Genomic DNA, 27,441 nt, shown 5'->3' with positions numbered 1-27,441 from the left:
GAAGGGTGCAACCTTCGCTCTCTTGAAGACGGAAGGGACGTAGCCAGCGGTCAAGGAGAGTTGATGAGCGAGGTGAGGTAAGGGAGAAGTCTCCGGAAATGGTCTGGAGAAGAGAGGAGGGGATAGGGTCAAGCGGGCAGGTTGTTGGGCGCCGGCCGTGCACAAAACGCGAGATTTCATCTGGAGAGAGAGGGGAGAAAGAGGTCAAAGCACAGGGTAGGCAGTGTGAGCAGAACCAGCAGTGTCGTTTGACTTAGAAACGAGGATCGGATTGTCGTCGACCTTCTTTTCAAAATGGTTGACGAAGTCATCAGCAGAGAGGAGGAGGGGGAGAGGGGAGGAAGATTAGGAGGGAGGAGAAGTGCAAAGAGCTTCCTAGGGTTAGAGGCAGATGCTTGGAATTTAGAGTGGTAGAAATTGGCTTTAGCAGCAGAGACAGAAGAGGAGAATGTAGAGAGGAGGGATGAAGGATGCCAGGTCCGCAGGAGGCAGATTTTCCTCCATTTCCGCTGCTGCCCGGAGCCCTGTTCTGTGAGCTCGCAATGAGTCGCGAGCCACGGAGCAGGAGGAGGACCGAGCTGGCCTGGAGGATAGGGACATAGAGAGTCAAGGATGCAGAAAGGGAGGAGAGGAGGGTGAGAGCAGAATCAGGAGATAGGTTGAGAAGTTGAGCAGAGAAGAGAGATAGGATGAAGAGGGAAGAGTAGCGGGGAGAGAGAGCGAAGGTTGGGACGGCGACGATACCATCCGAGTAGGGCAGTGTGGGAAGTGTTGGATGGAAAACAGAGAAAAGGATACAAGTAGTGTCAGAGACTTGGAGGGGAGTTGCAATGAATTAGTGGAAGAACAGCATCTAGTAAAGATGAGGTCAAGCGTATTGCCTGCCTGTGTGTAGGGGAAGGTGAGAGGTAAGGTCAAAAAGGAGAGGAGTGGAAAGAAGGAGCAGAGAGGAATGAGTCAAAGGTAGACGTGGGGGTTAAATCACCCAGAACTGTGAGAGTAGCCATCCTCAGGAAAGGAACTTATCAGGGCGTCAAGCTCATTGATAACTCTCCAAGGAACCGAGGCGATAAATGATAAGGATGTTAAGCTTGAAAGGGCTGGTAACTGTGACAGCATGGAATTCAAAGGAGGCGATAGACAGATGGGTCAGGGGAGAAAGAGAGAATGTCCACTTGGGAGAGATGAGGATCCCAGTGCCACCACCCCGCTGACCAGAAGCTCTCGGGGTGTGCGAGAACACGTGGGCAGACGAGGAGAGAGCAGTAGGAGTAGCAGTGTTATCAGTGGTAATCCATGTTTCCGTCAGTGCCAAAAGTCGAGGGACTGGAGGGAAGCATAGCGCTGAGATGAACTCTGCCCTTGTTGCCGGTCAATCGGCAGTTCCAAGAAGGTTCTGCCTGAGACCTGGAACTCCACGTGGGTCGTGCGCGCTGGGACCACCAGGTTAGAGTAGCAGCGGCCACGCGGTTTGAAGCGTTTGTATGGTCTGTGCAGAGAGGAGAGAACAGGGATAGACAGACACATAGTTGACAGGCTACAGAAGAGGCTACGCTAATGCAAAGGAGATTGGAATGACAAGTGGACTACACGTCTCGAATGTTCAGAAAGTTAAGCTTACGTTRCAAAAAATCTTATTGACTAAAATGATATAGTACTGCTGGCTGGTGAAATAGGCTAGCTAGCAGTGRCTGCGTTGTTGACTTTGTTTGAAAGTGTAGCTGGCTAGGTAACCTCTAACTGGCTAGGTAACCTCGACAATTACTCTAGACTACACAATTATCTTGGATACAAAGACGGCTATGTAGCCAGCTAAGATCAAACAAATCAAACTGTTGTACTGTAATGAAATGAACTGTAATGAAATGAAATGTTCACACTAAGCGTCGGGGCTCGTAATAATACTTACCCATGCAGAAGACGCCTTTGTCCAGTGACTTATGTGTAATGTAATGGAACTGAGAACCATGATCAAGGGCTAGTAGCCCACTTATGATTTCTCTGAATTCTATCATACAAATTTCACTGTCCTTTAGATTGTGTTGGATTGAGAGGACACAATGGATGATGGAAGACAAAGCCGTGTTTCACGGCCTCAACGGATAAGTGAGTCATCCAAGGTTAGTAGCATGATGTGACCTATCTAGCTACAGTATTAGTTTTGTCTTACCTGACTAACTTACTTCAAGTATCACTTTTAATGTAATATTATCTGTTGCTCTGTGTCTCAGGTCTACTGTTGGGCGGAGCAAGCTGACTTCCTCCTGCAGGGTCTGAATGAGCAGCGTCAGCGCAGCCAGCTGTGATTCATGGTGCTGGTGGCTGATGAGCAGCGTATCCCAGCCCACTGCGCCCTACTGGCCGTCTCAAGCCCTTCCTTCCAGGCTATATTCACCCTGGGAATGAGGGAGGAGCGACAGGCAGAGGTGGAGTTGGTGGGGGCTTCCTTTAGGCTGTGGTGGACTTCCTCTACAGTGGGGAGCTGCTGCTGGATGGAGGAAACATTGAACTGGAGATGGACCACCTGCTGCAGGTGTGGAGGGCAGTGGACTTCTGCTGCCAGTACCTGGAGAAAGAGGTGAGTGAGGAGAACTACCTGTAACTGCAGGAGCTGGCTCTGCTCTACAGCCTGGAAAAACTAGATGCCTGCATCGACCACTTCATCCTGGAACGCTTCGCCACCCTCCCCTTCACCCCAGGCTTCCTGAGTGATGTCTGGCTGCCCAAGCTCCTACCTGGCCAGCAGGCAGGTCCAGCAAGAGAGTGAGAAGGCTCTGCTCCAGGCTTCTCTCCAGTGGCTGAGCCACACGCCAGACCGCCCTGCACACGCCCGCCAGCTCCTCTCCCACATCCGCGTCCTCCCTGCTGTATGGGCTCTGCTGCCCCTGGAGGCCAGCTGTGAGGTGCTGGTGGAGGAGGCTCTGAACTACCACACAAGGGCCCGTGCCTAACCCGTTTTGCAGACAGGCGGCGGGGAGGGGAGGAGCAGTTCCTACTTGTGGGTGGGGAGGTGTCAGACCATGGGGGAGGAGCTGACTGCAGATGGTCGCTGGCTAGATTTAGACTCTGGTGGGTGGATGGTGGAGACCCAGATCCCAGCCCAGAGGAGCCACCACCGTGTCACTGTACTGGGGGAGTTCATCATGCAACTCATCACAAGTTAATGGAGGTGATGCTGCCAGGAACCTGCTGTACTGCTCAAAACCCAGAGACAACCAGTTGATCAATGTAAAGCTCTGCTCTTACACTGCAACCCAACCTAACATTTTCAATTATGTTTAATCTCTTCTCTAGAGTGCCCCAATGAACCAGTGACGTGTGGATTTCTACCTGGGAGCCATTAGGGAATGTCTGATTGCTGTTGGAGGGCGTAATAATAACGTGCTCTGTTGTCAGTGGAGATTTACAGCCCTACAGACAACTGCTGTACATATGTAGCAGGACTGCCCAAGGGAGAATTCAACTCACCCTGACTCACAGTCACACTACTCCTCAATGGTCTCCCAAAGCGTCACCTGTACTCCTGTCTCTGACTTGCCCCTGTTAAGCAGCAAGACAACAGAGTAAGGAGAACAAAACTCTGCCTAAGGGGTAGCTCTCTGTTGTCACGGTTCCCAATACACATACTATAACTATTGTGCCTCTTTGCCTGGCAGGCTGGCACAGCTCACATCAAAGCCCTTTCTCTCACTTGTCCCTCTCTACTCCATCTCTCTGCAGATTCACCTATGGCAATGCAGGCACATCTCATAAAGGATTGGTCTACATCTCAGGCGGCCATGTCTACCAGATCGAGCCGTACCGGCGAGTCGTGTTGAGCTATGACCCCAGAGGAGGAGACGTCTGGGTGGAGCGCCAGGCCATGTCATCTGCACGAGGGTGGCACTGCATGACATCACTTCACCACCTCATCTATATAATTGGGGGCAGCAATGACCACGAGGAGAGCATTGAGTACTTTGACATCCTGGTGGTGGAGGCCTTTGACCCCCAGAGTGAACAATGGATCTGTATAGCCCCCCTCCTCCAGCCTAACAGTGAGGCGGTCTGGGGGGGTAAGATCTTTAACAAAATATATATTTGACCCTTATTTTACCAGGTAAGTTGACTGAGAACACATTCTCATTTACAGCAACGTCCTGGGGAATAGTTACAGGGGAGAGGAGGGGGGATGAACGAGACAATCTACATGCTGGGGGGCTACAGCTGGGAGAGCATGGTTCTCTCACAGGTCACACAGGGGTTTGACCCTGAAAATGCCAGTGGGTGCGGGACCCAGACCTTCCCAAAAACATTACAGGCAGAGGAAAAGAGCTGTGTAGCTGCCAATGGAACACAGTGGATGACAGAACTACCTATACCATATCACATCATCTCTAAAAGCACAAAAGCTCACAAAAGGACTAGTTCTGTTTCAGCTCATTTGTAAAGACTTCCAACATGCTTAACATTGGGGACTATGTGAAAAAGTTTTACTTTGATGTGCTTCGTATTACAATTGAAGCATAATCTATACTGAACTAAAATGTAAATGCTCATGTAACAATTTCAAGGATTTTACTGAGTTAGAGTTCATAGAAAGAAATCAGTCAATTGAAATAAATTCATTAGGTCCTAATCTATGGATTTCAAATGATTGGCAGGGGCACAGCCATGGGTGGGCCTGGGAGGGCATAAGCCCACCCACTTGGGAGCCAGGTCCACCCACTGGGGAGCCATGCCCAGCTAATCAGAATTAGTTTTTCCCCACAAAAGGGCTTTATGACAGGCAAAAATACTCCTCAGCACCCCCCTTCCCCCTCCTCAGACGACCCCGCAGGTGAAGAAGCTGGATGTGGAGGTCCTGGGCTGGTGTAGTTACACGTGGTCTGCAGTTGTGAGGCCAGTTGGATGTACTGCCAAATTCTATAAAAACGACGTTGGTAAAGAGGAAGGAGAAGTGCACCTGTGTAATGATCATGCTGTTTAATCAGCTTCAGACCAACACTTTTTTTTGTTATTTTACCTTTATTTAACTAGCCAAGTCAGTTAAGAACAAATTCTTATTTTCAATGACGGCCTAGTGGGTTAACTGCCTTGTTCAGGGTCAGAACAACAGATTTTTACCTTGTCAGCTCGGGGATTCGATTTTGCAACCATTCGGTTACAAATCCATTGATCTAACCACTAGGCTACCTGCCGCCACTTTACATGTGTTTATATTTTTGTTCAGTATATGTGTTTTAAACTAAACGTTTTGTTTGAGTTATGATGATAAGAAAAAATATTGCATCCCTTCAGAATCAGGCAGACAGGGCACAGTGTTGGCACAGAGGGCATACTGTATATCTATTCAAATCATGTCAACAAAAAAACAATACCATCCATCCATACCTTCAGCGCCACATTTCTATTTATCATCACAATTTCACATTATAGGTGAACAATAAACAATGGTTGAAGACCATTTGCAGGCCGATGTTGATGAGGAGGTGGATAGTAATATGGCCTTGTTCTCAGGTTGAGAAACAGTTATCTTATTCTCCCAAGTGACTTCTCTGTCTCTTGTCTCTGATCCCCAGGGACTCTCATTCAAAGGGGTAGTATGGATGAGACTTCAAGCTGAAGAACAGAAACATGTCAGGGTAGGAGCAGTTGTTCTCTGCATGGAATTATTGATCTATTAAGTATTTGTATAAGGAAGCGTTGAGCCTGTCTTACGAGTCGATGATGCAGCTCTTCCAGCCTCTGTTCAGTCCTCTCAGTGCCGACATGTCCTCCTCAGTCAGAGAGAAGTCAAAGATCTGCAGACAACAAACTTTCTTTTTGAGTGTTTATTGTACCATTGACACATTTTATTTATGTTAGTGAGTAATGTATGTGAATGTCCAGTTAATAACTAAATGTGTAAACCAAGACATTGATCTGACATTGATCAAACTAGCATTAAGACTGAATACTATATCAGTCAAAGTCATATTGCTCAAACTGAACTTGTTATGAACTCATGAAATGATTGAGCAAGAGCTACATGTAGTACAAATGAGTAAATATAATCTATATTGGGTCAGAGAGAGTTCACCTTAGTGTTTTCCAGAATGTGGTTGGGTTTCACACTTTTGGGGATCACTGCAATACCCTGCTGCACATGGTACCTCAGCAGCACCTGAAACAACACACCCACATAGTCCTTAGATGCAGAGCCCAGATGCGCACACACACACACACTAGATGTGTGTTTCTACTGAACTATCTAGTCTAACCTGAGCAGGGCTCCGTCGGTGCTTCTTAGCCACATCTCCTACCACAGGGTCCTCCAGCAGCTTCTCAGGATCAGTGTCTCCACGGTGACTGTAGGAAGTATTGACACAGTCAACTTTTGGAACATAGGGAGGGATGTTTACTCGGCCAACTGTGGGGTCAATAGTGCAGGACAGAGCAATATAGTGCAGGATCATAGTCCAGTCGCTAATGTATACATGTTATTGTCAGGAGGACTCACAATTCTTTGGGTCTTCCAGGGGAACCTAAGGGGCTGTAGGCAGTGAGGGTGATGTTGCGAGACTTGCAGAACTCCACCAGGTCAGACTGGACCAGGTAGGGATGAAGCTCCACCTGCAGGAGCGGAGAGGGAGAGATAATGAGATTACAGAGCTGTCAGAACGCTCTTTCGGCTGTTATCCATTCTTTTCTCCTACCCTCTGACCCAGTAGCGACACCCACACACTCTTTCAGCATGGTAAACACACCCGTTTGCACATGTAGTGTCCATGCAGAAACACAGTTAACTGTGTATTACACTGGTTGAGCTGGTTAAAGGAGTGAGATATGTTTGTGACACAGGAGGTTGGTGGCACATTAATGGGGAGGACGGGCTCATAGTACTGGATGGAACGAAATGAATGGAATGGAATCGAATTCATCAAACACACTCCATGAACTCCATTCCAGCCATTATTATGAGCTGTCCTCCCCTCAGTAGCCTCCTGTGGTTTGTGAGGTACTCAGTGTGTCATAATAGTGTATTTGAAATAGCTAAAGTTGCAGTGTAAAGCCTTGAAGCACCTGGTTGACTACAGGGGGAACCTTGGCCACAGAGAGCAGTCTCTCCAGCTGGAGGACGTTGAAGTTGGACACGCCAATACTTTTCACTTTCCCTGAGGCCTGCAAGGCCTCCATCCCCTACATCACACAGCAGACATTACAGCACAGGCACAGTAATACACTACACTTCAAGATACCAAAAATAGACCACAAAGAAATACAAATAATTTTGTTGTTAGGAGACAGTATAATGATGTTGATGAAGAGGAGATGATAGTGTTTTAACCTTCCACACGTCCAGGTAGTCAATGTCAGTGGTGAGCATTTCTCCCTCTCTCATAGGGAAGAGCTCATCATCCACTTTCTGGAAGGAATGAAAAAGATACAGTGCATTCGGAAAGTATTCAGACCCCTTGACTTTTTCCACATTTTGTTACGTTACAGCCTTATTCTAAAATGGATTAAATTGTTTTCCCCCCTCATCAATCTACACACAATACCCCATAATGACAAAGCAAAAACATGTTTTTAGAAATTTTAGCAAATGTATAAAAAATTAAAAACGAAAATTTCACATTTACATAAGTAATCAGACCCTTTACTCAGTACTTTGTTGAAGCACCTATGGCAGCGATTACAGCCTTGAGTCTTCTTGGGTTTGACGCTACAAGGTTGGTACGCCTGTATTTAGGGAGTTTCTCCCATTCTTCTCTGCAGATCCTCTCAAGCTCTGTCAGGTTGGATGGGGAGCTATTTTCAGGTCTCTCCAGGGATGTTCGATTGGGTTCAAGTTCTGGCTCTGGCTGGGTTACTCAAGGACATTCAGAGACTTGTCCTGAAGCCACTCCTGCGTTTACTTGGCTGTGTGCTTAGGGTCGTTGTCCTGTTGGAATGTGAACCTACGCCGCAGTCTGAGGTCCTGAGCGCTCTGGAGCAGGTTTTCATCAAGGATCTCTCTGTATTTTGCTCCGTTCATCTTTCCCTCGATCCTGACAAGTATCCCAGTCCCTGCTGCTGAAAAACATCCCTACAGCTTGATGCTGCCACAACCATGCTTCACTGTAGGGATGGTGCCATGTTTCCTCCAGATGTGACACTTGGCATTCAGGCCAAAGAGTTCAATCTTGGTTTCATCAGACCAGAGAATCTTTTTTCTCGTTGTCTGAGAGTCCTTTAGGTGCCTTTTGGCAAACTCCAAGCGGGCTGTCATGTGCCTTTTACTGAGGAGTGGCTTCCATCAGGCCACACTACCATAAAGGCCTGATTGGTGGAGTGCTGCAGAGATGGTTGTCCTTATGGAAGGTTCTCCCATCTCCACAGAGGAACTCTGGAGCTCTTTCAGAGTGAACATCGGGTTCTTGGTCACCTCGCTGTCACTCTGATTGCTCAGTTTGGCCGGGCGGCCAGCTCTAGGAAGAGTCTTGGTGGTTCCAACTTCATCCATTTAAGAATGATGGAGGCCACTGTGTTCTTGGGGACCTTCAATGCTGCAGAAATGTTTTTGTACCCTTCCCCAGATCTGTGCCTCAACACAATCCTTTCTCAGAGCTCTATGGACAATCCCTTCGACCTCATGGCTTGGTTTTTGTTCTGACATGCACTGTCAACTGTGGGATCTTATATAGACAGGTGTGTGCCTTTCCAAATCATGTACAACCAATTGAATTTACCACAGGTGGACGCCAATTAAGTTGTAGAAACATYTCAAGAATGATCATTGGAAAATGGATGCACCTGAGCTCAATTTCGAGTCTCATATCAAAGGGTCTGAATACTTATGTAAATAAGGTATTTCTGTTTTTTATTTTAAATTCATTTGCAAAAATAAAAAAATAACCTGTTTTCGCTTTGTCAGTATGGGGTATTGTGTTTAGATTGATGAGGAAAAAAATTATTGTATCAATTTTAGAATAAGGCTGTAACATAACAAAATGTGGATAAAGGGAAGGGATCTGAATCCTTTCCAAATGCACTGTATGTGAAAGTAAACCAAGAGTTGTTGTTGAAATGTCAAGAACTGTATCAGAAGAGTCCATTAGTCCCTGTATCATCCATGTGACTATTTGTGCCAGTGTCAGTGTGAACTGTAATCCCACCTTCAGTCCTATAGGGAAGTGCATCAGGTACAGGTCCAGATAGTCCAGCTGCAGGTCACTCAGGGACTTGTTTAGACACAATGGGATGTCATGGGTCGCGTGGTGTGTACTCCACAACTACACACAAAGAAGTGGACACAGGTCTATTCAGCAACACAACACAATGATGTAGCAAATCAACCATGAATACAGACAAGAGCCCGTAGATAGAAACCAGTTCTGCTTCCAATCAGTACATATGTCAACTGAGGTCCAGCTTGTTTTTGGGAGGTTTTCTGAAAAATCACTTAGTCAATATGACTTAACTTTTTTAGTGTTACGTAATAGACATTGACCAATAAAACCAGTGGATATATCAACAAATACTCTACAGTAGAGGTCTTCACGGGTCCACCCAAACCCAAATACCAGAGACCAGCCCCGGGACTCGAGCGGGTCTGGGTCCAAAATGTATACTTTTCCCTCGGGTCTGGGTCAGGTCCTGTTTGATTGTCATCGGTTCTCAGGTCTATGTAACTACAGCTGATAGACCCGAATGGACCTGAATGGGGACAGCATATAGCATATTAATTTTACCCTAATAAGGTGAATATATTGACTTATAGAAGGCCTAGCCAACATATAAATACCTATTCATTAACCAGAAGAGCAACTTGGCTGATAAACATAATTTTCTTGTCACTAGGTTGGTTGTTGTCGGGTCCATATGGGTTCGGGTCTGAGTCCCCCATTTATTTCATGATCGGGTCCGTTCGGGTCCTGGTCTGATTGTCCTCGGGTTCGTTCGGCTCCGGGTCCACTTTTTGGACCCGAGAACATCTCTACTCTACAGGCAATATTCATATCAGATTATATGTATTTGAACTTTGTATTGGACCAAAAGATCAAAGGGCAAGCTCATGTCCACCTGGAACAGTGACAGCCAGCCCACATAAACACTCAGACTCCACCTCTTGGTTGCAGCCGCAGCACCCACCTTACTGACGACGTACATGTCTTGGCGTCGGATGATGCCTTGCTGCATCTTGGAGCGGAGGGCCTTGCTGATCTCGACCTCATTGCGGTAGCTGTAGGCTGTGTCTATGTGACGGTAACCAGCAGCTATGGCAGCTTCCACCGCACTTTGACACACTGCTGCTGAACTGCTTGACTGAACAACACAAAGACACCGTAATGACCATTTAACCCACTGTGTAATAACAACAATCACCACTGTAATAACACACCTTTCATACTTAGAGAATAATACATGGACATTATATATACTGAGATTTTGAGATAACCTTCAATGTGTGGTTGAGGTAGGGAGTGGGAGAGAGAGAAAGAGAGAGAAAGAAAGAGAGAGAGAGTACCTTCCATGTTCCCAAGCCCAGCAGGGGCATGCGTGTGCCATCATTCAGCTCTACTGTCCGAACAACGCTGGTGCTCGCCTCCATGTGGGGGGTTAAAACAGCATAGAAAGACAGGAAGAGCCTTGTGACAGGGACTTGTGACTTATCCTTCCTCTTTACCAACTACTTTGTTACCCGCATACCCTTCTCTTTCTATCTCTCTCGCTCTCTCTCTTGCGTCCTTCCTTATCTTTCTAGTTAATCATTGAACTATGTAAGAAGTACTTCACCACAATTGTGTATTTATGTGTACACTCGGTAACTGAGGGCTGTTGTAAAGACTCAGGGGAGGAAGGAGAATGTTGTAAAGGTCACTTTCTTCAGACAGGAAATAATGTAGGCCTGCACACAATATGTGGTAGGAAAGGTGTGGCCTATGCACTGTGAGATATATGTGATATTGTACCAAAGTGTACATTTGAAAAGTGTTTGGTGATGCAATGCAAATACATTCAGACATGCAAGTCCTGGATGCAGGCCAAATAATGTGTCCTTGTTGAATCTGCTCAGCAACGTCCCAGACTGCAATACACACATCCAACAGTAGGATGTGCTATAGTGTCAGCAATGAATGATTTCATGCTACAGTCAGTCATCAAAACAGTTTTTTTTTTTACAAATGAGCTGAAGAAGCATACCATTGAACCACAGCTGTGTGGAGTTAGACTGATAAATGTATCTGTGTGTAGTATGAGTAAAAGTATTCAATTGTAATATTCATTATTTGTGAGGACGTTTGTTTTCTTTCTTTAAAACCAAGAGAGCCTTCATAGGGATTTGAAACTGAAGGTCACTCAAGGTGTGTCTAGGCCCTAGGGAATAACATTTTAGTATGAGAAAGTTCTGGCTGAAAATCAATAAAAGTGTACTGACTATACTGACATAAAGCATTTACAAAACATTATACTTGAATTAGAAAGGACAACAGCTCAAGACTGAATAATATTGTTCAATACTGTGTTTAAAAATAAATATATATTTAAATTATCTTGAGACTGTTTAGCAGAAGATTTACACCTGATGGAAAAGCATTCCAGGTGAAGCTGGTTGAGAGAATGCCAAGAGTGTGTAAAGCTGTCATCAAGGCAAAGGGTGACTAATTTGAAGAATCTCAAATATAAAATATATTTTGATTTGTTTAACACCTTTTTGGTTACTACATGATTCCATATGTGTTATTTAATAGTGTTGATGTCTTCACTATTATTCTACAATGTAAAAAATAGTACAAATAAAGAAAAACCCTTGAATGAGTAGGTGTGTCCAAACTTTGACTGGTACTGTATATCATTGAGTTAATAAAGCCGCATACACACATGGTTTCTTTTTTTGTTTTCTTGAGTAAGGGTGCTCCAAAATGCAGGTGTTTCAGCCTAGCTCAGTGCTTTCTGAGGTGGTGGGGCAAGCCAGAAGAAAATACGTAGTGTTGCGCTGTGATTGGCTCATTGTTCTGTCACTCATTGGCAAACTACGTCACTGCCAAAGGGTAGAGCTCGAAGATTCAACCCCCTTGGGTGCTGCCATAGAGTTACATTAGACGTGTCCATTCAAGAAGGCTCAAGGTCATTGGCCACAGATAAAATGACGTCACATCACATTATGTCTACAGTAGCTTTGATTGGACTGATATGAAGAGAAATAATGAAGAGAAATTATAGATAAAACGTATCAGTGCTCATCGGCTATGGACATAAACATTACGCAAGAAGTTGGAAATCGCAAATTCAACAATGAGTGGTTTGGAAGGAATATATGTGGCTAACTGCAAGCATTGCAAAGCAATCATTAGCCTGCTATTCAGTGGAGTGGCTGTGTGGTCCCAAGTCTAAGGGTCTCTCTTCCTAGTTTAAAATTATAAACATTCAACATTGGCCATGCTGTCAATGAACCATGATTTGTGCCTCGCTCAAAACAACTGTTAACGCGGAACTGCAAAATCTGACTTTAGTGAGTTCAAGACAACTGGGAACTCGGGAAAAATGAGCTACGTTTTGAACTTTCATCCAAATCGGAATTGTAAATTGGGAACTCGTGCCTCTTTCTAGAGCTACGACCTGAAGATCACTGACGTCATCATGATTCAACCTTTTTTCTCTTCAGAGTTTTCAGGTTTCTTGAAAGCATCATAAATCCAGAGAATGCCAGACTTTGATGATAAAGTTTGATGACAAAATATGCCCACGAAGGACCGCCGCGCCACCTTCCTGTTCAAGTGAGCACAGCACAAAAAGGTGAGTCAAAAAATGTCTTGTATGTTGCTGCATAAATGATGTAATATGCCAGGGATGTCACGTTCCTGACCTTATTTCCTTTATTTAGTCTGTGTTTAGTTGGTCAGGACGTGAGCTGGGTGGGCATTCTATGTTTTGTGTTTCTATGTTGGGTTTGTTGTTTGGCCTAATATGGTTCTCAATCAGAGGCAGGTGTTTGTCATTGTCTCTGATTGGGAACCATATTAAGGTAGCCTGTTTGCACTGTTGGTTTGTGGGTGATTGTCTTTGTGTTCTGCACCAGATAGGACTGTTTTCGTTTGTCACATTTATTGTTTTGTAGCTTGTAGTGTTCACTTTATTATTCTTTATTAAACATGTTGAACACGCGCTGCGTTTTGGTCCTCTCCTTCATCCCAGGAAGAAAGCCGTTACAAGGGAGATATGTATACTGTAGCTAAGAAAGTAATGCTAAGTGTATGTTGTGTAGAAAGCTGTTAGTAGCCCTTGTGCCTCCCCCTAATAATTTGGTCTATTTTCACCTCTTAATTTCACCTACTGTTCTGACTTGTTGGTGCACATGTAGCCTATAATCTGTTTTTGAGAAATTGGATCATGGAATATTGTAAGAACTTTCAGTGTCTGCTTATATGCCCCCTTTATTTATCCAATGGTTCTGACTTGGTGGACAAGGAGCATACTGTAAGAAAGGCCCATGTTCTGAATTCTGTCGCTGTACATTTCAAAAGTGCTGAACAAATAGTTATATTGGCTAGGTCCGTCCTAGCTCCCTCATTAATGTCTTAATCGAAATTACGGATTGCCTCTTATCCGTTTGTCGTCCCCATATGCCATAGTTTGTACATCTCAATTGTCAGTAGAAACCACATTTGTTTAAGCAAGTCAGCCATATCAGCTATGTTTTTTTTTAAAGGCAGTAAATGAGGCTGAATGAACTGTTTCGCTGACAGACAAGGCTCTGCTGATAGCCAGGTGTACCAGTGGTAATGTGTTGGGACTGTATCCCACAGTTTTTTTTTGTTGCCCCACCAACATTTACATGCTAAAATCACCACTGGTTACAACAAACAAATAAGTATTTCATAGCTTAATTTGGTTTAAATAACTTTTTTATATGAAAGTAAAAAATAAAAAAACATTCAATATTACATCAACATAACAAATAGATTATATACATAGGAAAAGTGTTGGTTAAGCATGCAATATATCAGAATGTATACTGAGTGTCATCATAATTCTAACACATGCAAGAAAGAGTATGTAACGCTGACTATGGAAAGCACTGTAGATCATCTGATCCATGCTGGTGCTTCAGTTCCATCTGGTTCCGTGGTGGGATCAACCCAACCATGAACCCCATCATGGTTTGAAAAAAGGGGAGGATCCCCRGTCCCTGGTTCTATACGCCCAATGGTGTTCTGGTCAACCCAACATATAGAATAACATTAAGAATTCAAATAGTTAGACAAAGTAAGGTTGACATAAGATGGCCATACAAAATATAAATATCAGGTCTGCTCATAAGTTGGGGTACCAAAGATGGACCACCACCAATGACATTGCAAAAACCTTTGTTCCCGCAGTGCAACACGATATTTGGACACATCTTCTCTCTCCTTCTCTTCCCTAATTTCTTTCCTTTTACTCTCACCCTCTTCCCGTTCTCTTTTTTTTCACATTTACTTTTGTCATATTCTGTGCCCATACTCTTTGGTCTCCCCCTCTCCCAGGCTGTGTCTCTCATTATTGGTCTAGCTCGTTGCTGTCTTGGCTGCAGGTTCTGTAGTGGCGCTGGCAGAACTCCCGAATCCGTGTACACGCCTCCACCATCATCTCCTCTGGTACGGTCACCACGATCCGGAAGTAATTTGGGTACTCAAATGCCTGCAGGGAGAAGAGAATTGTAAATGACAAAACAAGGTAATTTCTCTACCCATGGTAGACAGAGAGGATGGATGAGTCCATTAGATGGATGGATAGATAGATAACAACATGTAAACTATATTTAGTCTCCAAATGTTTATTGAAAAGATCAATATATTTGCACAATGAGCTCTTGTTGTCTCTCAAATACATCGTTACAGTTATTGGTTCGCTAGCTAGTGAATTTTTGCCACATTAGCATTGACATGAAATCAGTCAAAACACCTTAAAACAAGACATGGTATCAAGAACAACCACCTACGATTCCCTACATGGTAGCTACTTGTCATTGCCCTTACAAAAACAGATTGCAGTTAGAGTGCAGTATAATTGCAGTATGTTTCAAATACTGCATCCAAAATACCACAGTGCAGTTTTTCTGGAATTACTGCGTTTAAAATGCCACAATCGACTGCAGTTACTGCACTTCTACTGCAGTTTCAAAACTGCAATCTTTTTTGTCGGGGTGTTGCTAGCTTTCTGATTGTTCAGAATCATAACAAATCATGGCTTCCACTCACATCGATAGGCATGCATAATTCTCTTGACGTTGTCAGCCAACGCGTCAATAGATAGATAGATATGTGTGTGTCTGGTGTTTTACCGTAGCAGGCAGGCAGAAGACGGACTGCTCAGTTACCAGACGCTCAGTGAACTGCACATCGTTCTGGAACTCTGGGAAGTGTTCCATCTCAATTCCCACCTAGAAATACCAAGACACACATTAAGTATCCTACTAAGCATTTAACGACAGGAACGTCTTTTTTGGTCCTGTCTGGCCCGGCCGCCTTGATTTCAATGTCCACAGACAACCTATAATTCGTTAAGATTTGGTCCGGTCCAGACCGGCAATAATAAAATATTCTGTTGCAATCTTCAGTTGTTTCCTCTTTCCTATATTAAGGCTTGAAAAAGTATTATTGTGATATAATTATTGTGATATAATGCTTACGTCATTGAGAATGTACAGTATGTGCAGTTGAAATTTGGTTATAAAAATACGTAAAAATACGTACAGTTGAAGTCGGAAGTTTACATACACTCGTTTTTCAACCACTCCACAAATTTCTTGTTAACCAACTATAGTTTTGGCAAGTCGGTTAGGACACTCTGCATAACACAAGTAATTTTTCCAACAATTGTTTACAGACAGATTATTTCACTTATAATTCACTGTATCACAATTCCAGTGGGTCAGAAGTTTACATACGCTAAGTTGACTGTGCCTTTAAACAGCTTGGAAAATTCCAGAAAATTATGTCATGGCTTTAGAAGCTTCTGATAGGCTAATTGACATAATTTGAGTCAATTGGAGGTGCACCTGTGGACGTATTTCAACGCCTACGTTCAAACTCAGTGCCTCTTTGCTTGACATCATGGGAAAATAAAAATAAATCAGCCAAGACCTCAGAAAACAAATTGTAGACCTCCACCAAGTCTGGTTCATCCTTGGGAGCAATTTCCAAACGCCTGAAGGTACCACGTTCATCTGTACAAACAATAGTACGCAAGCATAAATACCATGGGACCACGCAGCCGTTATACCGCTCAGGAAGGAGACGCGTTCTGTCTCCTAGAGATGAACGTACTTTGGTGCGAAAAGTGCAAATCATCCCTGAATAACAGCAAAAGACCTTGTGAAGATGCTGGAGGAAACTGTACAAAAGTATCTGTATCCACAGTAAAACGAGTTCTATATCGACATAACCTGAAAGTCTGGTCAGCAAAGAAGAAGCCACTGCTCACAAACCGCCAAAAAAAGCCAGACTAGGTTTGCAACTGGCATATGGGGACAAAGAGCATACTTTTTGGAGAAATGTCCTCTGGTCTGATGAAACAAAAATAGAACTGTTTGGCCATAAGGACCATCGTTATGTTTGGAGGAAAAAAGGGGGAGGCTTGCAAGCTGAAGAATATCATCCCAAAGTGAAGTACGGGGGTGGCAGCATCATGTTGTGGGTGTGCTTTGCTGCAGGAAGGACTGGTGCACTTCACAAAATAGATGGCATCATGAGAGAGGAAAATTATGTGGATATATTGAAGTAAAATCTCAAGACATCAGTCAGGAAGTTAAAGCTTGGTCAAAAATGGGTCTTCCAAATGGACAATGACCCCAAGCATACTTCCAAAGTTGTGGCAAAACGGCTTAAAGACAACAAAGTCAAGGTATTGGAGTGGCCATCACAAAGCCCTGACCTCAATCCTATAGAACATTTGTGGGCAGAACTGAAAAAGCGTTTGCGAGCAAGGAGGCCTACAAACCTGACTCAGTTACACCAGCTCTGTCAGGAGGAATGGGCCAAAATTCACTCAACTTATTGTGGGAAGCTTGTGGAAGGCTACCCGAAACATTTGACCCAAGTTAAACAATTTAAATGCAATGCTACCAAATACTAATTGAGTGTATGTAAACTTCTGACCCACTGGGAATGTGATGAAAGAAATAAAAGCTGAAAGAAATAATTCTCGCTACTAATATGCTGACATTTCACATTCTTAAAATAAAGTGGTGAKCCTAACTGACCTAAGACAGGGCATTTTTACTCTGATTAAATGTCAGGAATTGTTAAAAACTGAGTGGACACATAAGACTCACCATGAGGTACATGGCTCCTGATGGCATCACGGGGGTCAGCCCAGGAACAGTGGACAGTTCAGAGAAACAGATCTCGGAGTTTGACTGAGAAAGAAGCAGGAAACTAGTCAATAGACAGTCAGTCGGACAATCAGACAGATATCCAGATAAATCAATATGTTAGACTACTACCATCTGCATATAAAATAATTGGGGAAGGTTCAAGGGAGGGGGACTCACCTCGAGGAAACTGATGGTTCTGTGGTAAAACTCCTGGGGCGTGTCGTTCAGGATGCTCTCTATCGCACCCTGGACAATGGTGCAGGCACCCAGAATCCTCTGGCTAAGCTTAACCAGACCCTGACGAATCTGAAAGCAGAAGAGAGACAGATTAGGTACATTAGAAGTGATTCCAAACCCCAGAGGACACAGATTAATCTTACCATATGTGTATTGGTGTAGCGTATGTGTATAGATAAACTGGACTTCACATTCAGTATGCGAGTAGTGAGAGGCTGAAGTACTTACCTCTTTTCCGAAGATTTGATTCTTGTCGTGGATGAGGATCCAACCTAGCCTCCAGCCAGGGACTAGCCATCGCTTGGCCAGACCACCACACGCTAGGATGGGCACATCACTGCTGAGGACCGCCGTAGATTGGTACGTGCAACCTGGAAACACCTGATCATGGAGATACAGTACACACTCGCATCAATACAAAACATACTGTAGAAGACAATGTAAAATAATCAGGGTTAGTTTACACTAAAGGGGAAATGTTTTAATATTTTGATTCTATTCATAATACAGAGCATTACACTCAGGGTTGGGCGAATTACTTGAAAAATACACCCAGCCACTAAGCAGAATGTGGCCAGTAAAAAAGGAAAACGGTCATTTAAATGTCTGACCCTCCCTTAAGGTAACTGTCTGGTACGATAAAGACGGCAATAGACCGATGCGACAGATGCAGGAGAAATATGATTATATGCCATCCAAGTGCTTGGGCAGTGAACAGGGTGGAGCTGTGTTGTCTAACCAAAGATGTCCTATTGACACAAAGTCCCTGATGTTTCAGTTCCCAGTGAAAGTGGGGATCTGACTTTTTTGGTTAAAATAAGTTTCTGTGGAAAGCAACCAAGGAGAGCAAATTTGGAAGTTTTGGAGATTTCAAATAAATTAGAACAGAGCTTCCATTCCTACCTAAAGAAGACTTCGGAGCTGTGTGAATCAGCACAGCTTTCAATGATGTTAAAAAATCTGCCATTTCAGTGTGTTTGAGGCAAACACTTGCAGCCCACATCGTGATTTTAGATCAAGTAATTCAAAATGTATTCAGCTGTTTTTAAGTATGTAACTGTAATCCAATTACAATTTTTTAAAGAAGTTAGATAACTCCAGTTGTACCCAACTCTGACTACAGTACAGTGCAAATATCAAATCAAATCATCAAATCAAATGTATTTATAAAGCCCTTCTTACATCAGCTGATATCTCAAAGTGCTGTACAGAATCCCAGCCTAAACCCCCAAACAGCAAGCAATGCAGGTGTAGAAGCACGGTGGCTAGGAAAAACTCCCTAGAAAGGCCAAAACCTAGGAAGAAACCTAGAGAGGAACCAGGCTATGAGGGGTGGCCAGTCCTCTTCTGGCTGTGCCGGGTGGAGATTATAACATAACGTGGCCAAGATGTTCAAATGTTCATAAATGACCAGCATGGTCAAATAATAATAATCACAGTAGTTGTCGAGGGTGCAACAAGTCAGCACCTCAGGAGTAAATGTCAGTTGGCTTTTCATAGCCGATATGGTCTTTCTTCACCCATTGAAAAATAAAGCACTTCAACTTAATCAATCAATACCAACAACACCATCAAAGACAACAACATGCCAAAAATGTGTATCAATAGGTAAAAATGATGAAACTAATTTGACCATAACAAAGTTTGTGAGGGATTTCATAACTTTATGTAATGCAAATGTATTGTTATGCACTGCTCGTCTAAGAGAAAAAGACAAAGAGATGGAAGGAGAAAAGGAGAGAGAGAGAGAGCAGAGAAAAAAAGTGGTGGTATGGTAACCGTAGCAAGCTGGCTTTCATTAGAGCTGAGGCCTTGATGACGGGTGGGAGATCCGCCCCGCGTGCTATTGGTCAGAGCACAATGACTGACAGTTCAGAAAAAGAACATCCCAAACCTCACCTCAGATCTAATTTACAAAGCATTTATGGCTCCGCTCTAAGCTCTCGTGAGCTGTGTTTTTTTTTCACAGAGAGGAGCCCATAGGGGCCCATAAGGAAAGAGCCTGGTGCTTGTCAAACATTCCCCTCTAACCATGAGATGGAACTTATGCTGCCCAGACACATAATGCCTCCACGCAGCCCCTAAACAGGCACCCCTCCACACAGCCCCTAAACAGGCACCCCTCCACACAGCCCCTAAACAGCACCCTCCACACAGCCCCTAAACAGCACACTCCACACACGCCCCTAAAAGGCCCCCCTCCACACAGCCCCTAAACAGCCCCCCTCCACAACCCCCTAACTAAACAGGCACTCCTCCACACAGCCCCTAAACAGGCATCCCTCACGCAGCCCCTAAACAGGCCCCTCTTCACAGCCCCTAAAGAGCCATCCCTCCACACAGCCCCTAAAAGCCATCCCTCCACGCAGCCCCTAAACAAGCACCCCTCCACGTAGCCCCTAAACAGGCACCCCTCCACACAGCCCCTAAACAGGCACCCCTCCACACAGCCCCTAAACAGGCACCCCTCCACGCAGCCCCTAAACAGGCACCACTCCACGCAGCCCCTAAACAGCACCTTGTCGTTAAAAAAGGGCCCTCCCACCCCCACCACTTCTTCTCCCCGCTCTCGCACTATATTACCCTCACATCTGCATTAATCGCAAACACATGCGGCGAAAAGTGCACAGTCATTCTGAGTACTTCTGTTTCTAGTGGTTAGAGTGTTGGGCTAGTAACTGAAAAGGGCCTTGTTTGATCAACATTGTAAAAATCTGTCGATTTGCCCTTGAGCAAGACGCTTAACCCTAATTTGCTCCAGGGCTCTGTACTACTATGGCTGACCCTGTAAAAAAAAAAAACATTTCACTGCACCTATCCTCTGTATGTGACAGTAGTATTATTATATATTATTGTATAGTTTTTTGTACTGAGCGAGACATTGGTGAATTCTGATCCCATGTGATTATGCACTCAGCGACCCCAATCACCCCCCCATTCATTCCCAATCACCCCCCCATAGCATTCCCAATCACCCCCCCCCCATAGAATTTTAGCAACCAGGACATATCTTCATATTGCTCCTTTAAATTCATAGACAGAGCTATTGATGCATTTACATTGAAGTTGAAGTAAAAGTAAAGTTGAAGTAAACAAGCTTATATTTTGGTGCCCAGACACATAATGCCTCCACACAGCCCCTAAACAGGCACCCCTCCACATCAGCCCCTAACAGGCACCCCTCACACACCCAAAACAGGCCCCCTCCACACATCCCCTAAACAGGCCCCCTCCCACACAAGCCCCTAAACAGGCACCCATCCACACAGCCTAAACAGGCACCCCTCCACACAGCCCCCATAAACAGGCACCCTCCACACAGCCCCAAACAGCCCCCCTCCACACAGCCCTAACTAAAACAGCACTCCTCCACAAGCCCCTAAACAGCATCCTCCACCAGCCCCTAAACCGTTCCCCTCTTCACAGCCCCTAAAGAGCCATCCCTCCACACAGCCGCTAAAGAGCCATCCCTCCATGCAGCCCCTAAACAAGCACCCCTCCACGTAGCCCCTAAACAGGCACCCCTCCACACAGCACCTAAACAGGCACCCCTCCATACAGCCCCTAAACAGGCACCCCTCCACGCAGCCCCTAAACAGGCACCACTCCACGCAGCCCCTAAACAGGCACCTTGTCGTTAAAAAAGGGGCCCTCCCACCCCCACCCACTTCTTCTCCCCCGCTCTCGCACTATATTACCCTCACATCTGCATTAATCGCAAACACATGCGGCGAAAAGTGCACAGTCATTCTGAGTACTTCTGTTCTAGTGGTTAGAGTGTTGGGCTAGTAACTGAAAGGGCCTTGTTTTGAGTCAACATTGTRAAAAATCTGTCGATTTGCCCTTGAGCAAGACGCTTAACCCTAATTTGCTCCAGGGGCTCTGTACTACTATGGCTGACCCTGTAAAAAAAMAAACATTTCACTGCACCTATCCTCTGTATGTGACAGTAGTATTATTATTATATTATTGTATAGTTTTTTGTACTGAGCGAGACATTGGTGAATTCTGAGCCCATGTGATTTATGCACTCAGCGACCCCAATCACCCCCCCATAGCATTCCCAATCACCCCCCCATAGCATTCCCAATCACCCCCCCCCCCCATAGAATTTTAGCAACCAGGACATATCTTCATATTGCTCCTTTAAATTCATAGACAGAGCTATTGATGCATTTACATTGAAGTTGAAGTAAAAGTAAAGTTGAAGTAAACAAGCTTATATTTTGGGTTCCGATGGGCTACGACAATTGAGCTAAGCTCATGAGGCATTTATAAGTTATGTTGTTCAAGAATCAATGAGTATACAGTATATCATTCATTTATAAGTACAAAAATAGATGTAGCAACTGCGAATTTCCCTTTAAGCTATCCATAAGAAATTCTCAACACAGCTCTCAGAAATTACAGAGCAGAGGAGCGCCTCTTGTCTACAGTTGACCTCTGTGGCTCATCCTTGGATACCCAGCAGAGCTAAGCCAGAGAAAACCTCCCTGTAACTGCTACAGAATGTTAAAGAATGTGCCTCGCTGGTATTATGTATTACATGGGGCCTAGTGGCCAGGATGTAGGCTATACCCCAGAACCAGCAGCCTACTCCTGGACGCATGACCAGTCTACTACTGTATTGCACACCTCCGTAGACCAATCCTCCTCCATGCCAGAAGACAATCCAATATAGATTCCTCTCCTTAGTCTCCTATTATGCAATAGACTCAATGCCAGTTTCTGTATTAGTCTGTATGAGTGTCTGTCTCTGTTGTGTTTGTTTCTGAGAGTGCTTCTGTGTGTATGAACTCACCATGTCACCATAGATCTCATCAGCCAGGATTGGGACGCAATGTTTGGAGGCAACTAGACAAGAGAATAGACACATTCAAAAATATTACAATTAGAAGTGAATTCATTATAGGAACCAAATGCTTATATTGTGTTATAGTGAGAGGGAACACTGTGGCCAGGGGGTGAAGGAACAGGGCTCACCAGAAAGGATGTTCTGTAGATGCTCTTTACTGTAGACGGAGCCACAAGGGTTGGAGGGATTATTGACAATCAGGCAGGTTGTCCTGTCATCTATCAGGCTTTCCATGTGTTGGAGATCGATCTCCCAAGACTTCTCTGGCTGCAAGGACAGACAAAGTCACCACGAGTCAGAGAGCAGACATAAGGCTACTTACTGTACATGCACTACACAGACGCTGGAAAACAGACAAATCTGCAGATTCTRCACCGTCCTAACTGTCTTAACTGACCTTTGATCTCATAGGCTGCATTTACACAGGCAGTCCAATTCTGATCTTTTTTCCACTAATTCGTCTTTTGACAAATCAGATCAGCTCTGAAAAATATGTGTGAAAATATCTGATGTGATTGGTCAGAAGACCAATTAGTGGAAAAAATATCAGAACTTAGTCAGGATACTCTGTGAAGATGTAGGTTTTCAGATGTTTTCAGAAGATGGGCAGGAACTCAGCTGTCCTGACATTATGAGGAAGCTCTGTGAGAGTTCTAATAATGTATAAGTGGATTGTATAGGTGAATCAATAGCAGCTCTTAACACTGTGTGCAGTTGTCATATACACATCATGACCTCAAGAGTCACGACATTCCACTGTGTGCCTGAGTGACTTCATGTTTTTTATGGATGTAATTCAACTAAAATGTTATGTAGCTACAAGTATTTATCTGTATTTGTTTGTGTGTGTGTGTGTGTGTGTGTGTGTGTGTGTGTGTGTGTGTGTTGTGTGTGTGTGTGTTGTGTGTGTTGTGTGTGTGTTGTGTGTGTGTGGTGTGTGTGTGTGGTGTGTGTGTGTGTTGTGTGTGTGTGTGTGTGTGTGTGTGTGTGTGTGTGTGTGTAAGCCTAGAGGAAAGAAAGCCATCCAAAATGATTTATAAGTAAGTACCAGATATGTGTCAATGAGGAAGAGCTCTGCATTTCCCCCACTCTTTCTCTTTCAACAATCTATTTTCCCCCCTTCTTCGCTCTCTCTTGCTAACATCCAGTTTTTCTCTTTGACTTATTTTCCCTCTATTTTGCTCCTCCCCCCGTGTCCAACACTCACCAGAAGGTTGTACAGTTTGACCTGGATGCCCAGAGACACAGCCAGAGTCTTGTAGAGGGAGAATCCAGGGCAGGGGACTAGGATGTTGTCTCCAGGGTTACACAGCACTGTAATGGCCAGATCTATAGCCTGACTGCAGCCACTGGTCAGAAGCACATCCTGCATGGAAGAGAGAGGAAGATAACAATATATTTTTTTTATGTCCTCTAGTTTTGGAGAGAAAATAAATTACAGTAGCAAGACAGGTGAATATATGATGAAGAAAAAAAGAGAGTTTGAATGAGTTAAAGCAGGTAAACGATGAGAGGTAAACACACCTCTGCCTCCAAGGGGGCCTCGGGGCAACTGTAGAAGTTTGCCACCACCTCTCTGCTCTTCTGATAACCTGTTGATGAGTAGAAGACAACATCTTATATTTTGTACTGTAGTACTGTATACTGAACTCGGTAGTCTGCTGGGAGAAAGGGAGATTTCGCCTGCATCCGTCCTTAGAGCAATCATCATTAATCATAGAGTGGAACCCTTTCAGTTCATCTGCAGACAGTCAATTGGCCCTATTTTACGTAGCTCTCTCAACTTCCCTGACTGAAATTACTTTAGCCTCCAACTTCTCTTCCCCTTGCAAGCCGCCCAACTCCCCTATAGCTGTGTCTCATCTCATATCCTCCAAATTCCCATTTAAATAAAATACAAAAAAATAACTTCATCCCTAGTTTTTTTACACTTGACAAGCTTTTTGAAATGTTGGTGCTGTGGTGAGAAAGTGCTTGCGTGAGTCTTACCAACAGACGGAGCATAGCCGTTGTATTTGTGTGAGTCAATGGCGTCCTTCATGGCCTGGAGAACTTTGTCATCAGTAGGCAGGTTCCCGAACACAGTAGGGTCCCCTGATGGAATGACAGGAGGACAAAGGAGTACATAAGAAACATAATTCTGACCAACTCCACTTCACAAGTGAACACACTGAGCATATGCAAATGAGATAGTGGTGTAGCATCTCACCAATGGACAGAGCAATCATGGGCTTCTCAGGGTTGGGTGTGAGCTTCATCCCATCCACAATGGCACGGATAGGATTCAAGGTGTTGATTGACATCTCTGAGGGCCGGATGTTCCATCGCTGCCTGCAGCTCTTCTGCTTGGCCGGACAAACAATGCCTTTCACAGCTTTATGATGGTTACCGTTTCCATTAAGACCTTTTCCATTGACACAAACGAGAGCATTCTTCTCATGGATACCACTCCCATTAATTTTCACCTCATAGGACTGGTTCTCCATGTTGCAACTGCAGCTGAAGATGGGAGAGATAGGAAGGAAAAAAGGCTAGGGGAAAAAAGATAGGACCAACAAATAGATTTTCATGAATAATTCCTGCATTATAAATTGTTGTAAAATATCATACAAATAAAATATATTAGGATTATTCGTTAATATTCAAATGACTAGTCTAATAATCAATTCGAAAACTGAAAATCAACTTGTTGGATAAAAAAAACATCAGTGCAGAGAAGTAGGCTAGCCCAGGTGTTAAATTACCCATGAAAACTCAACAGGTGCGATGTTTATATAATCCAGTTTGAGATCAAAAGCGCTGCAAGGGCTGTTCTGAACTAATTGAACTATGTGCGCAGTTAGTTGAACATCTGAGTAATGAAGAGCGATATACCGATCAGACTGGGACACCTCAAGTTATTGATATGATCTTATTAATGGCTATCTCATCACAACGCCGTATAAATAGCAGTATAAATGGGGTGTATAGTCCATTAACAATGAAAACTATGTATATAATGCAAAAACAATAGATCAAATCTATCCTAATCAACTCAAATCTATCCTAATCAACTCAAATCTAACCTAATAAAATGTCATCTAAACAAGTCTGATCTGATACAGCCTGAAAAAATATACAAACAAGACAATTGAAATTAAGACAGAAACAACAAATATTCTAAAACTACATATAATAGGCATCTCTTTGGAATAAGGTAATATTTGTTTTTGCATGCGTAATAATAAACATGTGATCTATACCTCAAATAAAAAGCTATAATACATTTACCAGGCGTAGCTTATTTGAAATTGCCTCTAAATAAATTGGACACTTAGGCTACTTGCTAGAGGTAGTTAAATGCGTTATCATACATTTAAATAACAATAGTCCTTTTAAATACCTTTACAATCTCAAAAGAATTTCACACTGCAAATGAAGGAATTCAGGTAAAATACTGAATATGAACAAAGACTGACTGATAAATCCGTTATAAGCCGGCTTTATAACAAGCCCACCGAAAATGGTAGCTGTTGAGCCTTGCCCGTATTTTCATTGGTGGAGACTGAGGGTTGTGCCATACACCCCCGTTACATCATTCCCCAAAATGTAAAACACTGCAAGGTTTGGGTTAAACGGCATTAACTCTTTCCAAAAGACAGATACCAGACTCATGAGAGGAGACCCATGGGACCCCAGCTGTCCTCGTGCGTAATGCGCACAGGAGAGACGCTCACATCCGATGCCCCGCACAACAATTACTAAGCAGAAAAAGTACGAGTGAAAAATGTGTGAATATGTCTGGCCATAACATGTTATTAGTTTCCCATTTATGTTTGCAAAATCCCAAAGGCTCATCCGGTCGCCTCAAGTCAAATCAATATGTAAGCCTATCAGTGGAGGCTGCTGGGGGGAGGACGGCTCATAATAATGGCTGAAACCGAGTCAACGGAATGGCATCAAATACATGGAAACTGTGTGTTTGATGTTTTGATACCATTCCACGTATTCTGCTCCAGCCATTACCATGAGCTCGTCCTCCCCAATTAAGGTGCCACCAACCTCCTGTGAAGCCTATAGCCTATACAACATCATTGACCAAGTCATGGATAGATGGCCTCTGATTTTCCTACCTTTCATGAATGGGGAAAACCTTTTTTTAAATTCTAATGAAGCATAAATCAGTTGATATTTATAAAAGTAATTGATTTCAGCCTTTATCATAGGTCCATAGGGTTTCCAATAAACTTTTTGAGGCTCAATCAGCTTGAGTGTGGTTTAGGATAAGCATGCTTCTTCCTCGGTAAAAGCAAGCAAAACGTAAAAAGTGGAGGTACACTATATATACAAAAGTATATCCCTTCCCATTAGTGGATTCGGCGATTTCAGCCACACCCGTTGCTGACAGGTGTATAAAATCGAGCACACAGCCATGCAATCTCCATAGACAAACATTGGCAKTAGAATGCTCTTACTGAAAAGCTCAGTGACTTTCAACATGGCACCGTCATAGGATGCAAGTCAGTTCGTCAAATTTCTGCCATGCTAGAGCTGCCCCGGTCAACTTTAAGTGCTGTTATTGTGAAGTGGAGCAACAATGGCTCAGCCGCGAAGTGGTAGGCCACACAAGCTCATAGAATGGTACCATCAAGGGCTGAAGCGCATAACAATCATCTGTCCTCGGTTGCAACCGAATTTCCAAACTGCCTCTGGAAGCAACGTCAGCACAAGAACTGTTCGTCAGGAGCTTCTTGAAATTAGTTTCCATGGCCGAGTTTCCAGCCAATCGTCGGCTGGAGTGGTGTAAAGCTCTCCACCATTGTTCTCTGGAGCAGTGGAAATGCGTTCTCTGGAGTGATGAATCACGCTTCATCATCTGGCAGTCCGATGGACGAATCTGGGTTTGGCGGATTCCAGGAGAATGCACATGCCCCAATGCATAGTGCCAACTGTAAAGTTTGGTGGAGGAGGAATAATGGTCTGGGGCTGTTTTTCATAGTTCAGTCTAGGTCCCTTAGTTCCAGTGAAGGGAAATCTTAACCCTCCAGCATAGAATTACATTCTGGAC

At 44.0% G+C, this 27,441-nt stretch overlaps 2 protein-coding genes and 1 pseudogene across 4 annotated transcripts; 1 reads left to right on the top strand and 2 right to left on the bottom strand.

The window, feature by feature from the left end:
• The first annotated feature begins 2,060 nt into the window (after nt 1–2,060).
• On the top strand, nt 2,061–3,911 carry LOC111952717 (kelch-like protein 36; annotated as a pseudogene).
• A 1,392-nt stretch (nt 3,912–5,303) lies between these two features.
• On the bottom strand, nt 5,304–10,696 carry zgc:56622 (aldo/keto reductase). Its single transcript, XM_023970906.2, has 10 exons — nt 10,472–10,696; nt 10,096–10,269; nt 9,120–9,236; nt 7,310–7,387; nt 7,045–7,161; nt 6,482–6,594; nt 6,243–6,330; nt 6,062–6,145; nt 5,701–5,783; nt 5,304–5,601 (listed from the first exon to the last, which is right to left on the bottom strand). The coding sequence occupies exons 1-10, from the start codon at nt 10,553–10,555 to the stop codon at nt 5,568–5,570; spliced, it is 972 nt and encodes a 323-aa protein (XP_023826674.1). The 5' UTR covers nt 10,556–10,696; the 3' UTR covers nt 5,304–5,567.
• Nucleotides 10,697–13,969: 3,273 nt separating this feature from the next.
• tat (tyrosine aminotransferase) lies at nt 13,970–25,867 on the bottom strand. 3 transcript variants are annotated; one of them, XM_023971201.2, is made up of 12 exons: nt 25,777–25,867; nt 24,604–24,893; nt 24,384–24,488; nt 23,919–23,986; nt 23,602–23,760; nt 22,523–22,661; nt 22,341–22,393; nt 17,768–17,920; nt 17,480–17,608; nt 17,261–17,344; nt 15,269–15,367; nt 13,970–14,625 (listed from the first exon to the last, which is right to left on the bottom strand). In XM_023971201.2, the coding sequence occupies exons 2-12, from the start codon at nt 24,878–24,880 to the stop codon at nt 14,485–14,487; spliced, it is 1,407 nt and encodes a 468-aa protein (XP_023826969.1). In that variant the 5' UTR covers nt 24,881–24,893; nt 25,777–25,867; the 3' UTR covers nt 13,970–14,484. The 3 variants fall into 3 exon arrangements, with proteins under 3 accessions (XP_023826969.1, XP_023826966.1, XP_070291275.1); XM_023971198.2 differs by having other exon boundaries at nt 24,604–24,925; nt 25,777–25,865; XM_070435174.1 differs by lacking the exon at nt 17,261–17,344 and having other exon boundaries at nt 24,604–24,925; nt 25,777–25,865.
• Nucleotides 25,868–27,441: the final 1,574 nt, after the last annotated feature.

Source organism: Salvelinus sp. IW2-2015, linkage group LG26 (genome assembly GCF_002910315.2).
Source record: "Salvelinus sp. IW2-2015 linkage group LG26, ASM291031v2, whole genome shotgun sequence".
In the NCBI taxonomy this organism is placed as follows: domain Eukaryota; kingdom Metazoa; phylum Chordata; class Actinopteri; order Salmoniformes; family Salmonidae; genus Salvelinus; species Salvelinus sp. IW2-2015.
The sequence above is the reverse complement of the archived record's forward strand: the minus strand, read 5'-3'. Positions and strand labels throughout refer to the sequence as shown.